Source organism: Triticum dicoccoides, chromosome 7A (genome assembly GCF_002162155.2).
Source record: "Triticum dicoccoides isolate Atlit2015 ecotype Zavitan chromosome 7A, WEW_v2.0, whole genome shotgun sequence".
NCBI lineage: Eukaryota > Viridiplantae > Streptophyta > Magnoliopsida > Poales > Poaceae > Triticum > Triticum dicoccoides.
This window is the reverse complement of record NC_041392.1, coordinates 720,116,754-720,133,515: the sequence shown is the minus strand read 5'-3', so window position 1 is coordinate 720,133,515 and position 16,762 is coordinate 720,116,754. Positions and strand designations below refer to the sequence as shown.

Here is a 16,762-nt window from a genome sequence, read left to right as displayed (position 1 = left end):
TGACGTTGGCTTGCCGAAGTGACCGCGTGACGCAGTCGAAGTCGATCACCTACACACATAAAATAGTGCGGTCCAAAACGAATAATATAAATATATATAAAATCCTTGCCTAGTTGCTTTTCGCAAAAATAATTTATTTAAAGATATGTGGCCTAGCGCCGAAGTCAATGTCGATGCAGGACGTCGGCATGATATGGTAAAGGCGTGGAAAAGCCGAATTCCCAGGTCAGTCCGAGCTCCGGATGCAGCGTTCGCCGAACTATATACGGAAACTGACAAAGGTTGGCTCGTCGAGGCAAAGCCCCCGGTCCAGCTAACGTGACGAAGCTGGTCGGCTGGTGACGCCGGAGTCACCGGAGTATGTTGATGAAGAAATAGCAAAGTCCCCGATCCAGCCGAGGTGTCGAAGCCTCCATGTCAGTCGATGAGTCCAAGAAGGTCGGCTGGTGACGCCGAAGTCACCGAAGTAGGTTTGATGAAGATATTGTGAAGCCCCTGGTCCAACCGAGGTGACGGAGCGGGTCAGTAAGGAGACGTTGCAGCTGCCGTGTCAGCCGAGATATTGAAGTAGTTCGGCGTGATGGACATCAGCTTGAAGAAGCAACTGTGCGTCCATGTCGACGCTGGTCATAACTTGTGATGCGGTCAAAGCCGGATTAATGAAGAGACCGAGTGGCGATGTCGGAGCGCTTGACCCGTGCAATCTGTGGGACGAGGGTGTTGGTGATTAATTAGTCTTCACGATGCCGAACTCTTGTTCGGTTGCCTAGCTGATGATCCGATAAGACTCGGCTCAGCTTGTTGATGTGATGATCCGTCTGGCGAAAGTCGGCAGCCATGGAGTAATGTTGCCGGACTGGTTTGACACCAGCGCGACAGTGAAGGTTACCTCCGAAAAGGAGCAAAATTTGTGAGCATGTGTTCGGAAACGAAACACAATACCCTAGAAAAAATTCATTTAAAAAGGTTGTCCAATATCACGTTCATGAAGAAACATGAATTCGGGTCGGATCCGTATTCCCGCAGAAAATAGATCGGAAAATATGTCCACTCATCGGAAGGTTCCTGGAGTTTGAACCATCGGATCAAGCTGAAATTTGGAGGGGTGGTAGATATGGTATCAAATCTTCCCAAGGACCTCCGAGCTTGGCACTGGAGACCACGCCTAAACTCCTCCAGATTCACGTCCATATTTGACACGGCTCCGGTATATCGTAGATTGCCAGAGATTCCTCCATCGGAACTCGACGAAATTTTGCATGGTGTTGTGGACCTAATTCCACACAATTCCACTGAAGCAATCGTTAAAATGACACTCGAGGAGGCGGTGGCTGCGGATTCAAGTTCACTGTCCAGAAAAACAGCACGCTCGCTGGAGGGCTATATTGACGTTGAGCCCCCGAGCTCCATTGATGATTCCTCCATGATCTTGATAGAGATCGGGGTTGATGTTGCTGAAGGCCCTCCTCCGAACATGGTGATTGGAGGTAGGGCCAGTCCTTGGTCAAGCCGAGGTGACCAATCAATGCGGCGACGAAGACGCCGACGTCATAGTTGATCTGCAAGCGAGCCATTGATCCTTTTTCCGATCACACAGCGGAACTCTCAATGAAAGCACCATTATCAGTGTCAAAACCGGTAGATCTCAGGGTAGGCGGTCCCGAGCTGGGGATTCTCGGATCAATGGTAACAGGAACGAAGGAGACGATGTTTTACCTAGGTTCGGGCCCTCTTGATGGAGGTAAAAACCCTACGTCCTGCTCTTGTTTATATTGATGGAGTATCAAGTACAGAGTTGATCTACCTCGAGATCATATGTTGTGGTCTAAAACCTGAGGGTATGATGAATAATGTCATAATAATCTAGCGACTAGCCTGGCCTCAGCTTATATAATGTACTGGAGGCCTTGGATAACAAGAGTCCTAGTCGAATACGTTGGTGGAGAGGAGTCCTTGTCTTGGTCATCAAGTCTTGTGGAATCTTCCTTGTGTGCGGCATGGGCTGCCCGAAGTGGCCTATGAATGAACCGCCATGGGGGTCCTTGGCCCAATCTAGCTAGTCGGGAGATGACGTGGTGAGTACCCCCTAGTCCAGGACACCGTCAAGTAGTATTATGAGATGATCCCTTACTAAATTTCAAGTTATAAGTGTTCTCCCTGAGTATGCACCGTTGCGATAGTTCGTCGTGCCCCGACACCACGTGATGATCGGGTGTGATAAGCTCTATGTTCGCATACAATGGGTGCAAGCCAGTTTTGCACGTGCAGAATACTCGGGTTAAACTTGACGAGCCTAGCATATGAAGATATGACCTCAGAACACTAGAGACCGAAAGGTCGAACGTGAATCATATGATCAACATAGAGATATGATCAACATAGAGATGTTCACCATTGAAAACTACTCCATCTCACGTGATGATCGGACATGGTTTAGTTGATATGGATCACATGATCATTTACATGACTAGAGGGATGTTTATCTAAGTGGGAGTTCTTAAGTAATATGATTAATTGAACTTTAATTTATCATGAACTTAGTCCTTATAATATTTGCAAATTATGTTGTAGATCAATAGCTCACTTTATAGCTCTCCGTTTATTTTTGATATGATCCTAGAGAAAAATAAGTTGAAAGGTGATAGTAGCAATGATGCAGACTGGATCCGTGATATGAGGATTATCCTCATTGCTGCACAGAAGAATTATGTCCTTAATGCACCGCTAGGTGACGGACCTATTGCAGGAGCAGATGCAGACGTTATGAACGTTTGGCAAGCTCGGTATGATGATTAATTGATAGTTTAGTGTGCCATGATTTACGGCTTAGAACCGGGACTTCAAAAACGTTTGAATGCCACGGAGCATATAAGATGTTCCAATAGCCGAAATTTGTATTTCATACTCATGCCCGAGTCGAGAGGTATGAGACCTCTTACAAGTACTTTTCCTACAAGATGAAGGAGAATAGCTCAACCAGTGAGCATGTGCTCAGAATGTGTGAGTACTATAATCGCTTGAATCAAGTGGGAGTTAATCTTCCAGATAAGATAGTGATTGATAGAGTTCTCTAGTCATTATCCCCAAGTTACTGGAACTTCGTGATGAACTATAATATGCAAGGGATGACGAAAACGATTCCCGAGCTCTTCGCGATGCTAAAATCGGCGAAGGTAGAAATCAAGAAAGAGTATCAAGTGTTGATAGTTAACAAGACCACTAGTTTCAAGAAAAGGGGCAAAGGAAAAGTAAGGAAACTTCAAAAAGAATGGCAAGCACGTTGCCACTCCCGTCAAAAAGCCCAAAGCTAGACCTAAGCCTAAAACTGAGTGCTTCTACTGCAAAGAGAATGGTCAGTAGAAGCGGAACTACCCCAAATACTTGGCGGATAAGAAGGATGACAACGTGAACAAAGGTATATTTGATATATATGTTATTGATGTGCACTTTACTAGTGTTCGTAGTAGCCCCTGGGTATTTGATACCGGTTTAGTTGCTAAAATTAGTAACTCAAAACAGAAGTTGCATGATGAACAGAGACTAGTTAAGAGCGAAGTGACGATGTGTGTTGGAAGTGAATCCAAGGTTGATACGATCACCATCGCACACTCCCTCTACCTTCGGTATTAGTATTGAACCTGAAATAAATATTATTTGGTGTTTGCGTTGAGCATGAATATGAGTAGATCATGTTTATTGCAATACGGTTATTCATTTAAGTCAGAGAATAATTGTTGTTCTGTTTACATGAATAAAACCTTCTATGGTCATACACCCAATTTAAATGGTTTATTGAATCTCGATTGTAGTGATACACATATTCATAATATTAAAGCCAAAAGATGCAAAGTTGATAATGATAGTGCAACATATTTGTGGCACTGCCGTTTAGGTCATATGGGTGTAAAGCGCATGAAGAAACTCCATGCTGATGGGCTTTTGGAATCACTTGATGCTTGCGAACCATGCCTCAGGGGCAAGATGACTAAGACTTCATTCTTCGGAACAATGGAGCGAGCCACTGACTTACTGGAAATAATACATACTGATGTATGCAGTCCAATGAATGTTGAGGCTCGCGGCGGGTATCGTTATTTTCTGACCTTCACAAATGATTTGAGAAGATATGGGTATATATACTTAATGAAACATAAGTATGAAACATTTGAAAAGTTCAAAGAATTTCAGAGTGAAGTGGAAAATCATCGTAACAAGAAAATAAAGTTTGTACGATCTGATCACGGAGGCGAATATTTGAGTTACGAGTTTGGTTTTCATTTGAAACAATGTGGAATAGTTTCGCAACTCATGCCACCTGGAACACCACAGCGTAATAGTGTGTCTGAACGTCGTAACCGTACTTTATTAGATATGGTACAATCTATGATGCCTCTTACCGATTTACCACTATCGTTTTGGGGTTAGGCATTAGAGACAACTGCATTCACGTTAAATAGGGCACCATATGAATCCGTTGAGACGACACCATATGGTAAGAAACCAAAGTTGTCGTTTCTTAAAGTTTGGGGCTGCGATGTTTATGTGAAAAAGTTTCAAACTGATAAGCTTGAAACCAAATCGGAGAAGTGTGTCTTCATAGGATACCCAAAAGAAACTGTTGGGTACACCTTCTATCACAGATCCGAAGGCAAGATATTTGTTGCTAAGAATGGATCCTTTCTTGAAAAAGAGTTTCTCTCGAAAGAAGTGAGTGGGAGGAAAGTAGAACTTTATGAGGTAGTTTTACCTTCTCTTGAATTGAAAAATGGTTCATCATAGAAATTAGTTCTAGTGATGCCTACACCAATTAGTGAGGAAGTTAATGATGATGATCATGAAACTTCAGATCAAGTTACTATCGAACCTCATAGGTCAACCAGAGTACGATCTGCACCATAGTGGTACGGTAATCCTATTCTGGAAGTCATGTTACTAGACCATGATGAACCTACGAACTATGAGGAAGTGATGATGAGCCCAGATTCCGACAGATGGCTTGAGGCCATAAAATCTGAGATAGAATCCATATATGAGAACAAAGTGCGGACTTTGGTGGACTTGCCCGATGATCGGCAAGCCATTGAGAATAAATGGATCTTCAAGAGGAAGATGGACGCTGATAGTAGTGTTACTATCTACAAAGCTCGACTTTTCGAAAAGGGTTTTTGACAAGTTCAAGGTGTTGACTACGATGAGATTTTCTCACTAGCATCGATGCTTAAAGTCTGTCCGAATCATGTTAGCAATTGCCGCATTTTATGAAATTTGGAAAATGGATGTCAAAACTGCTTTCCTTAATGGATTTATTAAAGAAGAGTTGTATATGATGCAACCAGAAGGTTTTGTCGGTCCTAAAGGTGTTCACAAAGTGTGCAAGCTCCAGTGATCCATCTATTGACTGGTGCAAGCATCTCGGAGTTGGAATATACGCTTTGATGAGTTGATCAAAGCATATAGTTTTATACAGATTTTTGCAGAAGTCTGTATTTACAAGAAAGTGTGTGGGAGCACTACAGCCTTTCTGATAAGTATATGTAAATGATGTATTGTTGATCGGAAATGATGTAGAATTTTCTGGAAAGCATAAAGGAGTGTTTGAAAGGAGTTTTTCAAAGAAAGAACTCGGTGAAGTTGCTTACATATTGAGCAACAAGATCTATAGAGATAGATCAAGATGCTTGATAAGTTTTTTCAATGAGTACATACCTTGACAAGATTTTGAAGTAGTTTAAAATGGAAAAGTCAAAGAAGGAGTTCTTGCCTGTGTTGCAAGGTGCAAAGTTTAGTAAAGACTCAAAACCCGACCACGGCAGAAAATAGAAAGAGAATGAAAAGTCATTCCCTACGCCTCAGTCATAGGTTCTATAAAGTATGCTATGCTGTGTACGAGACCTATTGTGTATGTCACCATGATTTTGGCAAGAGGGTACAATAGTGATCCAGGAATAAGGATATGTTTCTCGGTTATGAAGGTGATAAAGATTTCATCATAATGAGATACGTCCATGCAAGCTTTAACACTGATCTCGGTGACTATGAGTCTCAATCTGGATACATATTAAAAGTGGAAGCAATTAGCTAAAGTAGCTCCATGTAGAGCACTGTAGACATAAAAATTTGCAAAATACATACGGATCTGAATGTGGCAGACCCGTTGACTAAACTTCATTCACAAGCAAAACATGATCACATCTTAGTACTCTTTGGGTGTTAATCACATGATGATGTGAACTAGATTGTTGACTCTAGTAAACCTTTGGGTGTTGGTCACATAGTGATGTGAACAATTGGTGTTAAATCACACGGCGATGTGAACTAGATTATTAACTCTAATACAAGTGGGAGACTGAAGGAAATATGACCTAGAGGAAATAATAAAGTTGTTATTTATATTTCCTTATATCATGGTAAACGCTTATTATTCATGCTAGAATTTTATTAACCGGAAACTTAGGACATGTGTGAATACATAGACAAAACAGAGTGTCCCTAGTATGCCTCTACTTGACTAGGTCGTTAATCAAGGATGGTTAAGTTTCCTAACCATAGACATGTGTTGTCATTTGATGAACGGGATCACATCATTAGGAGAATGATGTCATGGACAAGACCCATCCATTAGCGTAGCATTATGATCATTTAGTTTTATTGCTATTGCTTTCTTCATGACTTATACATATTCCTCTGACTATGAGATTATGCAACTCCCGAATACCGGAGGAACACCTTGTGTGCTATCAAATGTCACAACATAACTAGATAATTATAAAGATGCTCTATAGGTGTCTCTGAAGGTGTTTGTTGGGTTGGCATAGATCAAGATTAGGATTTGTCACTCCGTGTATCGAAGAGGTATCTCTAGGCCCTCTCGGTAATGCCCGTCACTATAAGCCTTGCAAGCAATGTGACTAATGAGTTAGTTATGCGATGATGCATTACAGAACGAGTAAAGAGACTTTCCGGTAACGATATTGAACTAGGTATGATGATACCGATGATCAAATCTCGGGCAAGTAATATACCGATGACAAAGGGAACAACATATGTTGTTATGCGGTTTGACCGATAAAGATCTTCGTAGAATATGTAGGAGACAATATGAGCATCCAGGTTCCGCTATTGGTTATTGACCGGAGATGTGTCTCGGTCATGTCTACATAGTTCTAGAACCCATAGGGTCCACACGCTTAACATTCGATGACGGTTTGTATTATGTGTTATGTGTTTCGATGAACCGAATTTTGTTCGGAGTCCTGAATGAGATCACAGACATGACGAGAGTCTCAAAATAGTCGATACATAAAGATTGATATATTGGAAGGTTATGTTTAGACACCGGAATGGTTTCGGATAGTTTCGGGCATTTTTAGGAGTATCAGGGAGTTACCGGAACCCCCCGGGGGATTAATGGGCCTTCATGGGCCCTAGTGGGCGAGAGGAGGTGGCGTCCAGGTGGAGGCGTGCGCCCCCAAGCCCAGTCCGAATTGGACTAGGGTTGGGGGGTGGCCCCCCTTTCCTTCTTATCCTCCCTCTCTTTCCCCCTTCTCCTTCGTGGAATAGGAAAGGGGGGGGGGGCGAATCCTACTTGGACCGGGAGTCCAAGTAGAACTCCCCCCCTTGGCGCACCACACCTTGGCTGGCCTCCTCCTCCGCCCTCCTTTATATACGTGGGAAGGGGGCACCCCAAAGGCACACGTGTTGATCTTTTAGCCGTGTGCGGTGCCCCCCTCTACAGTTACACACCTCGGTCATATCGTTGTAGTGCTTAGGCGAAGCCCTATGTCGGTAACTTCATCATCACTGTCACCATGCTGCCGTGCTGACGGAACTCTCCCTCGGCCTCAACTGGATCAATAGTTCGAGGGATGTCATCGAGATGAACGTGTGCTGATCGTGGAGGTGTCGTACGTTCGGTACTTGGATCGGTTGGATCGCGAAGACGTTCGACTACATCAACCGTGTTACTAAACGCTTCTGCTTTCGGTCTACGAGGGTACGTAGACACACTCTCCCCTCTCGTTGCTATGCAACTCCTAGATAGATCTTGCGTGATCGTAGGTAATTTTTTTAAAATACAGCGTTCCCCAACATCCTTGAGCCCGATGGAGAGCTTCAATCGACTTAGGGGATACCCGCAAGGAGGCTTGCCATGACCTGGGGGGTTGGCGCGCCCCTTGCCTTGTGGAGCATGTGGGTCCCCTCTTTTGTTGATTCTTGCACTAGAAAATCATATATATTACATAAAAAATCTCAGTAAAATTTTATCATGTTTCGACTTCATTTGATATGGAATTTTCTGCGAAACAGAAAACATGCAAAAAATAGGAACATTCACTGGGTACTAGGTTAATATGTTAGTCCTATAAATCATATAAATTTTCACCAAAAAGTATGTGGATGTAGTAAAATATTGCCATGAAACAATCAAAAATTATAGATACGACGGAGACATATCAGCCTCTCTTGATAATTCTTCTTCCTGTATTTTATATTTATTCCAAAATAAATCTCCCTAAACTTTTAGGCCATTTGGATCTTCCAGAATAACTATCTCTGTTGTAGCTCTTTTCAGATCCAGAATTCTAGCTGCCGGCAATTTTCCACTGCATGTATATCTTGTATAATAAGAGAGAAAAGGCATTATAATTGCATCATATGCGAAATATTATTTTAAAACAATATAAATGACAGTAAAAAGCATGATGCAAAATGGACGTATCAGTAATTGGGTAACTATGAAATTAACTTGTTAGCTTGTTTATTTGTCTTAGCAGATGGAGGGTTATGTGGTGTACTATGGGAAGAATTCGGGAGTGTATGATTCATGGGAGAAACGCAATGAGCAAGTGGTCGGTTAAGAGAACAACTGCTACAAAGGATATAAAACTAAAAAAGAAGCAGAGTATCGTTACTCCAACTTCGTCCACATAGAGAAAATCAACTATGTAATATGCAAGACTGTGGACGAGTAAAGATTTTGATAACCTTTATCGAGTTCATTTTCATTATGGTGTTGTTTTTATCATGAGGTCGTATATGTACGTAACATGCAACATTTCTGAGCATTCGCTGAGAAGGCTATGTGTACTTACTTATGATGTTATGTTCATTGTACTCTTACGCGTACATCTATTTGGATTATTGTTATGGTAAAATGTGTTGCTTCTAAACTTCGACACATCTACTGTAATGCATATGATCGAAATATGGTAATTAATCTTTAATGCCTGGTTTTGCACTGGAAGCTTTCCTGGCCGGACCAATAGTTGTGGCGGGGACCCCAAGACTAACAATATATCCTATTGGCGGGCGTCTAAACAAGTCCGCCATTACAAAGCGCCCGCCACTAATGCGATATGAGCAGGATGTTAGTGGTGGGCGCCCCTGAGAGCCTGGCCCGCCACTGCTGGGCTCTTTGCGTCCACCACTGTTAAGCATTACTGTAGTAGTGGTTAAATCCATCATTTGCTAGGACAAACCTAAAATTACGACAATCATCTGCAAATTCATGTTTCTCATCAAATTTCTTCCATGCCTCGGAATCTGCTGGATGCCATAGAACTCCATGTTGCATGGTGCGCCCTTCATGGTGCCATCGAGCTAGAGTTGTTGTTTCTTTTCACATGAATATCCTTTTTAGCCAATCTTTGATTGGAAAGTATCTCCGAACATTCATTTGCGTAGCTCTCTTTCTTTCCTCTTTACTTAATTTGGTTTCGGGCATTTTATCTTTCCACCCAGAAGCCTTGCATTTGTAGCAAAAATCATCATTTTCTATCTCTTTCCAGAACAACTCACAGTTATTTGGGCAGGCTTGAATTTTCTGATATCCTAATCCAAACTTCAATATGATCTTCTTGGCCTCGTAAATTTTTTGGCGCAGATCTTTACCTTTTGGAATAGCTATGTGCAGAATATTAAGTAGATCTCCGAGTGAATTATCTGACCATTTGTTTATGGATTATGTGTTGAACAAAAGCGCAAGGATAACTGAGACGATTCACATCCTCCCCACAAAGGCTTCTCTGTATCTTGAATTAATTTGTACAGTGCTTCTGCTTCTTTAGTTGCTCCATATGGAACTGAATTTGAAAAATATGTACTATCACTCATAGGGATTCACCATCATATATTTTCCTAATTGAATCCAAAATCATTTCATGCATATTAGATTTTCCGTAAGTTTCGGTTTGTGGTTGTTGATCATCATTGTGTTCGGATGAAGACTCACTGTGAAAAACCCATTTATCATAGCTTTGAAGCATATCATTCCGCATCAAATGGCCACGGACATCATCCCTTGATAGTAGTGAAGTGTGACATCGGACATGGACATAGGATCATTGTTTCTGCTGGTATATTTTTATATGCAAACTCGAGAAATTCATTTACACCAACTAAGTATTGTGTAATTTCTCTTGGAAACTGCCGTAGTATTTGGGTGGATTCAAAATCCATTGCACACTGCATAAAAATAACAAATATTAATGCAGTATTTTTTTGAAAAGAGGAATATATTAATATCACGGAGATACCATTACACCCAGCCTCTCCACCAACAAGAAGTCACAAAAACATCCAGGATGCACACATCCCGAAAAGAAAAGAAAAAAGAAAGGAAAAAAATGGCCTCGCCAAAGTGACCAACTCCCCTCAGCATCAGTACCCAACCACCACCAAAGACAGCACCCGGAAAACATAAGAGACCTCTAAAAGTGATGCCTTCAAGAAGGAGACATTGAACAAGCGCCCCGTCTCCCGATCCAAGATTATAGGTTTTCACCCTAGAGAAAGACCGAACTCTCAAAACAATACCTTTAATAAGGCAATTGCCATGCACAACCAATGAAGGACAAACCTTAGATTTTCATCCTGAAAGCCATGACTTGGCACCCGAGGAGCACCCCCAATTGACACTGGTACTAATGAAATATATCAAACACCCGGCTGATTCCATCGCCTTGAAGGCCCCCTCCGCCTTACTGATCCTCCAATCTTAGTCTTCAAGACATTCTTCGCCATTGCCTGTGCCATGGAAATCGAGATGCCGACATGTCCCATGGTGTCAACAAAAAACAGAACTTCGCGCCACACCCTCCTGGAGCCATGTAGTCTGATATGGACGCACACGACCGGATACTATCGGATCCAGATATTCTTGGGCAAGATGTCCGGCAATAGTTTCGGAACACGTCGAAGGCCGGATCGAGGAGGATCGTTGCCGTGATGCGACAAGAGCACAAGGACCGCCACCACACGGTTGCCTCCAACATGCTGATGTAATCGCTGCCACAATGGAGGACACCGGCCCTCGCTGCCCATAGCCCGCGACTCCTAGCGCTAGATCCGACGGAACCGGCACCAGCCACCCTGCCATCATGCAGCGCCAGCCCGCCCCGCCACCTTCACCACGCAGCCGCCGCCGCGTCCACGCACCGTCGCACCCAAGGCCCGGCCGACACCGCCGCAACACTCTGCGGGAGGGCCATGCTCCCAGCCCGCTCACCATGTCCCGTGCTGTAGCCACTAGGGGAGGAGGGATAAGGGGTGCCGCCGACGCCAACGCCAGCTAGGCTTCGCCCGACAGATCCCTCCGGCGACGGCGAGGGGAGTAGGTGGCAGGGAAGAGGTGCGGGCGGCGGCTAGGGTTTCGCCCAGCCGCATGTGGGAGCGACCTAGGCGATCTGTTTTCTCTGGGTGATTTGTTTTTCCTCCACGGTTAATCTAGTCAAGTCAAAGTTCCAATATTGCTGCCGTTTTAACTATGAAAGAATTTCAAAAGCTTAGTTATTCAACATGTTCGTGTCTACTGAATCAGTCGTGCTTCTATACCTAATATTAAAGTACGGAGCCTTTTCTGGTTCTCCATAAGTCATGTTTTTATATCTGTTGATTTTATGTAAATCGTAAATATTGATGGTTGAGATTTAATGGATCTACGATAACTGTTCAGACCAAAATAGGGACCAATCGATTTTCTACGCTAAAGTTTCCTACACGATGGGTTCGCTGGCACACATGCTAAGTTGGCTTGGGTGATGTAGTTGTGCGTTGATGGGCTTTCACGGAACGCAGCCATGCATGGTCTTTTATTTATGTGTTAGTTTTCGAGAAAAAAAATCTATGTTTCTTCTGTTCATCATTTGGTTTGAGACAAGCACATCCCATCGTCTGTAGGAGTTCGTATGCAATATATCCACATATTTTAAATACCACTTCCAAATCAAAACAATATCTTGGTAATAAGCCATAGCGGAAGGCGGTTTCGACGCAGTGGCACTAAAGTTTTGATTTTGAAATATTCCCTTGCGTAGGCGCAATGAAGGGTGTAACATGCAGTGGCGAGCTCATTGACGTGGGATTGACCATGTTCAGATGCGTTGTGCTCAGGCAAACACCGCTATCATCGTCGGTGTGGGTGGCAAGGAGGATAGGCACTAAAGGTGGGGTGACGTGTTGAAATATATAACATGGACCTGTTGAGAGTTTTGAGTTATGCTTATTGTGCATATTTGCTAGTCCTAGTAATTACTAATTAATGAGAAGATGCACAAGTCCCCAAAGCAGTTTGCCTTACAACCTTAATCACCAAGTAAGAAATATCATTACATAAACCCCTAGCACAAACTAAGTCTGTTTAAGGGCATGTACAGTGATGTCTACTCAGCTGTCTATAACAACTACCACGTCATAAATTTATCTAGGTGGAGGAGAGAGAATGAGGTAAGAGAAGGAGGGTGTCTGTAGTTTTGCAGACGATCAGTATCCCAAAAATATCGATCGTTATCGATAGACTTTTGCCGTTATACATGCGCACCGTCGGTAATTTTCTGTTTGTGCCCACGACCCAGCCGAACCGCTGAATCTCCTGCTCCACAAGTCCAATCCTGATCGATCTTTTCCTCCTAACATTCTCAAAAAGAGGAAACCTTTCCTCCTAACAGATAGCAAAAGAGTTGGTCCATTGTAGAGGGAATTTTTAGTGCTGTCTAGAGCTGACATGGAGCGTTGTTATAGACAGCAGGTGTCTACACTAATGTACATGCCCTAACACAACCATCATTTGATAACTATGCCGAGCCTCTCTTACGCAAACAACAAAGGATCAATCTGGATCTGTCTTAAAAGAATAGCATGGGAATTCAATGTCCACCAAAATGAAAAGATCCCGCAACTCCTAGTAGCTAGTAAAGAAACCAAACAATAGCAAGGGAGCCATTAGAATGCACATACATGAATGACTCAAATAACTGAAAGCAACTACTTGATTATTAGTGGTATGCGATCGACCAGATGCATCATTTTTCTTCTGTACTTCACAGAACAAGGTTGGGGTGCCGTCAGTTACCACGTATCCACAAAGAAACAAATACGCTGCAAGACTAGAATTCTTGTGGAACACACTAAGCTAAGCTTCATGCTGCATTTCAACTCCAAAGCACTAAATATCAACATGGAACTAGCTCCACATGAAGGAATGATATCAACAAATCGATTGCTCGCTGCACTGAACTGAGAAGGAAGATACGAGCAAGGGAGATCCACACCACGCAGTCAACGGCGCCTAGCTGGCGCACGAACCAGCTGTTATACAAGAGAAGGGTTCATTCTCATCTTGTCCTTCTTATTCAGATTTGGATAAAAAAAAATCAACACTGGATTCAGGGTACTACTTGTAGATTCTCAAAGTCGTCGTTTAGTTTAGCAGACATCTGTTATATTTTTTAAGGACTCTTCATGTAAGCTGAGAGCTTTTCGTTCAATATGCCGAGAATCTCTACTATTAAAGGGGGATCGAACGTCGTGATGGTTCCACCTCTCCTCGTTCGATCCCCCCGCCTCGTACGACAGCCATCACGCAGCCCCTCGTTCAATCTCCTCTCCCACCCCCCTCGTATGAGCCCACGCATGCAACGAACAACCCTCCCTCCAACCTAGCCCACCGATCCTCCAGGCCCCAACCACGTTCAGAAAGTAATTCCCACGACCCACGAAGTCACGAGCCCCCCACGCCCCATTCTCCCCCACATCGCTCCCAATCACGTCTCTTGCCAGACCTGAGAAATTTCGCCACCGCGGGGTGATGTTTTTGTCTAATGTCTTTATTTCTAAATTTGTTTTCCCGTGACAAGCAATCACTGCTTAACTTCGACAATAGTGCAATCTTTAGGCAACTAGAAGAGAGGACTAGCTAGCCCACTATTTTATCCAGATTCATTGTGCTAACTGCTAACTGAAGAAGTTCTGAGCTACTCCCTCCGTCCCATAATGTAAGACGCTTTAGTGTCAAAAAACATCCTACATTATGGGACGGCGGGAGTATCATCTAACTTGGCTATTATAGAGTTATTTTTATAGCCCATGTTTTGATTTTCCCACATATTGAACATTTTACTGCATGTCACATTAGGAAAATATGTGTTCTACTTTACTTGCATCTCTTTCCAAGAGGTTTAGTCTATTGCACCCTTCTTTTTGAGTAGGATGATGCAGAGGCTCATCAACAATTGTAGAGCTAAAGGCAACATGAATCATGGATGAGATTTATGGAGAAGGAAAAAGTATGTGCACTGTGATTATTTTATGGAACGAACGCTTTTAGCTGGAGGGGTTGTTAGGGCCACGAATGCTCGTTCGATTTTTTTTCGGGTAATGAAGGTTCTAGATCCTCAAAAGGCTGATCGCGCATTTGTGGAGAATAGTGGGACAACAAGAAAATTGGACTTGAAATCCAAATCCCACCAAATGAAATCCTCCGAGGAGCGAGTTTTCATACATTTCCACCAAATGAAATGAAAACCTGGGTGCCAAGTGAGCTGTGCAGAAACTGCATTTCATTTGATTTCAACCAAATGAAATGAATCGAAGGTGCCAAACAAAGCTGTAAATGAATTTCGTTTATCCATGCATCATTCCCCCGGTTCCCCAAATTTCGAATTCCGTCTCCCTCAGCCAAAAACGATCGAGGAAAAGAAGAAGAGAAAAGAGAATAGGAAGTTAGCGCATCCACGTAACGGAGATCTAGATCGTGCATGCATGTAACTGGACACACGCACGCACGAGCGTTGTGATTGGAGGATTTGACCCTCCCACGGATCGCGCCCCACATATAAAGGAAGGAAACCCGCGCCCTAGACGCCCATCCAAATCCAATCCACCAATCGGAGCAGTTCCGATCCAGCGCCAAAATAACACGACGATGGCTGCAGTTAGTTCCCCGTCGCCGGCCGACCTGAGAAGAAAAGAAGAAGAAGAAGAAGTAAAGAGGAGGATACGATGCGCGCTGTGGAACATAGGCACGTCGTGGCCCCTCAAGGCCGGGATCAAGTTCCCGATCAGCCGCGTCGGCCGGTACCTCAGGCAGGGCCGCTATGCGCGTCGCGTCGCGGCGCTGGCCCCCGTTTTCCTCGCCGCCGTCCTCGAGTACCTCGTCGCCGAGGTCACAACCGATCCGATTCCTTTCCCCTCCCTTCCTCCCTCCTCGACCAAGTGATCTTCTTCTCCTCGTGTTCCACTTCCACGCCACGGATGACGACTTTAATTGAGCGGCCGGCTTCCTTTCCTTTATGGCGGGCTTTTCTTGAATCGCATCGCATCGCATGCATGCAGGTCCTGGAGATGGCCGGCAACGCGGCCAAGGACAACAAGAAGAAGCTCATCACCCCTCGCCACCTGCTTCTGGCCATCCGCAACGACAACGAGTTCAGCAGGCTGCTCGCCGGCGTCACCATCGCCCAGGCCGGCGTCGTACCCTACATCAACCCGGTGCTGCTCCCCAAGAACAACAAGACCGCCCACAAGGCCGGCAAGTTCAAGTCCTCCAAGACTCCAAGTTAAACAAGGCCGCCACCGATGAGACCCGCCCTGATGGTTCATGCATGCTTTCTCTTGTCTGTCGGTAGTGTCCTTCTGATTCTCGGTAGTATATATAGTATGTAATGGTTCATGGTTTCTGTTCATCCTGTACTCCTGTATCTTGTATCCTATGTAATTACTAGGATATACGCCCGTGCGTTGCAACGGAAGAAAAAAATTGACGTTGGGCGAGCGCAACTCATTCGCATTTCGCTATGATAAAGATGCTAATTTTATAAAAAAACATGGTAGGTAGGTGTCCACTGTCTTTTTTAGAAACATTGACATTATCCATCCACCTATCTGAACAGTGAAAACATGAAATATATATGAATATGGTCATATTCTGCATGATCCAACCCCTGATGCTTATATGGAATTATGAATCACCACATGCAAAATGGAAGTTGAGCAAATTTCTATATTATATGATCCCGCAAACATCATTTGCAACTGACAACTATATTATATTAAGGATATAATAATGGAAGTTGAGCAAATTTCTATATATTCCATCATCTCATCACCGTCACCGGGGAAAGGAGTCTTCACAAACATCCACTCTGGCCAAAAAAAGGTTAACAAAAAAGTCACTCCCTCTACACCTCGGCCACCTAGCTTGTGTGGACTTCAAATATGAAAATGGAGGGTGACACAGGCATACACACACTCTTCATTTAAGTCATGGCAACGGAGGTCAACGCACACACCGGAAATTAGCATGGTTGGCTAACGGCTCTATAACATGAGTTGTACTATGCGTATGATAATCATACGACGATGCATGTGGGCCATCAGTTGCGCTTGATGCACGGTCCTGATGTACGCCGTATGGAGTTCGGACAGGTTTCTGTCGTACACACAACATTTTCGCTATAACCTCCCGTTCATCCTTGCCCATATCCAT

At 43.7% G+C, this 16,762-nt stretch overlaps 1 protein-coding gene across 1 annotated transcript; it reads left to right on the top strand.

Annotated features, from left to right (window-relative positions):
• The first annotated feature begins 15,166 nt into the window (after positions 1–15,166).
• Positions 15,167–16,037, top strand: LOC119328487 (late histone H2A.2.2-like). The gene is made up of 2 exons (XM_037601463.1): positions 15,167–15,439; positions 15,610–16,037. The coding sequence occupies exons 1-2, from the start codon at positions 15,200–15,202 to the stop codon at positions 15,835–15,837; spliced, it is 468 nt and encodes a 155-aa protein (XP_037457360.1). The 5' UTR covers positions 15,167–15,199; the 3' UTR covers positions 15,838–16,037.
• The last annotated feature ends 725 nt before the right edge of the window (positions 16,038–16,762 follow it).